This window comes from Octopus bimaculoides, chromosome 1 (assembly GCF_001194135.2).
Source record: "Octopus bimaculoides isolate UCB-OBI-ISO-001 chromosome 1, ASM119413v2, whole genome shotgun sequence".
NCBI lineage: Eukaryota > Metazoa > Mollusca > Cephalopoda > Octopoda > Octopodidae > Octopus > Octopus bimaculoides.
The window spans coordinates 193433189-193433904 of record NC_068981.1 but is presented as its reverse complement, the minus strand read 5'-3'; the positions used below and the strand labels follow the sequence as shown (position 1 = coordinate 193433904).

Here is a 716-nt window from a genome sequence, read left to right as displayed (position 1 = left end):
TGGGAAGCAACCTTCTTACCACACAGCCACACCTGTGCCTATATGGAGTTGTTAGATAATTGGAACTGCATTTTAATGCTAAAATCTCCAAATTTGGTAGAATTCTCAAAATCGTTTAAATCCAAACTGTGTTAAAACGTCAGTAAATTGATTTCAATTTGAATCTTTTACCAAAATTTCATCTATCACCATTCACTGTATTTATTGCAGATTTTGAATATGTTAAGAAGATGTGCCAAAAAAACCTCTTGAATGGAAATCAACTGAAAGTGGATAGAATTGAGGAAATAAACAGTGTTCAAGTGAAAACAGTTTCTTCAAATGTCAGCTTTGAGAGTCTTAAAAGCTATTTTAGATACAGGGAAAGAAGTTCTGGTGGAGATATTTCTTCAATACAACAACAAACCAGTGACACTTACATTGTAAGTTTTAAAGAGAAATCTGGTAAGTAATTTTTTTCCCTCTCTTTATCTAGTCTACCTATCATCATCATCATCATCATCATCGTATCACCTGTAATAGTAGTAGTAGTAGTAGTAGTAGTCCTTTTTATTCTCATCCTCCTCCTTACCCTCATTTTTCACAACAGCCACTGCCATACTGTAAAGACAGGGAAATCTGGAGTTTCATAAGTTGTAAAAGAGCTATCAGTCTTTTTGATCTGCTAAGGTCCCCTTTTTTTTTTGACATTGCCTGGAATGCACTGCCACTATTTC

At 34.5% G+C, this 716-nt stretch overlaps 1 protein-coding gene across 1 annotated transcript in view; it reads left to right on the top strand.

Annotated features, from left to right (window-relative positions):
* LOC106883257 (uncharacterized) overlaps positions 1 to 716 on the top strand; it is a 27597-nt gene that overhangs the window by 21502 nt on the left and 5379 nt on the right. Inside the window, exon 4 of the mRNA XM_052973077.1 lies at positions 211 to 444. Coding sequence (XP_052829037.1) covers positions 211 to 444 — 234 coding nt within the window. The remainder of the gene's footprint in view (positions 1 to 210; positions 445 to 716) is intronic.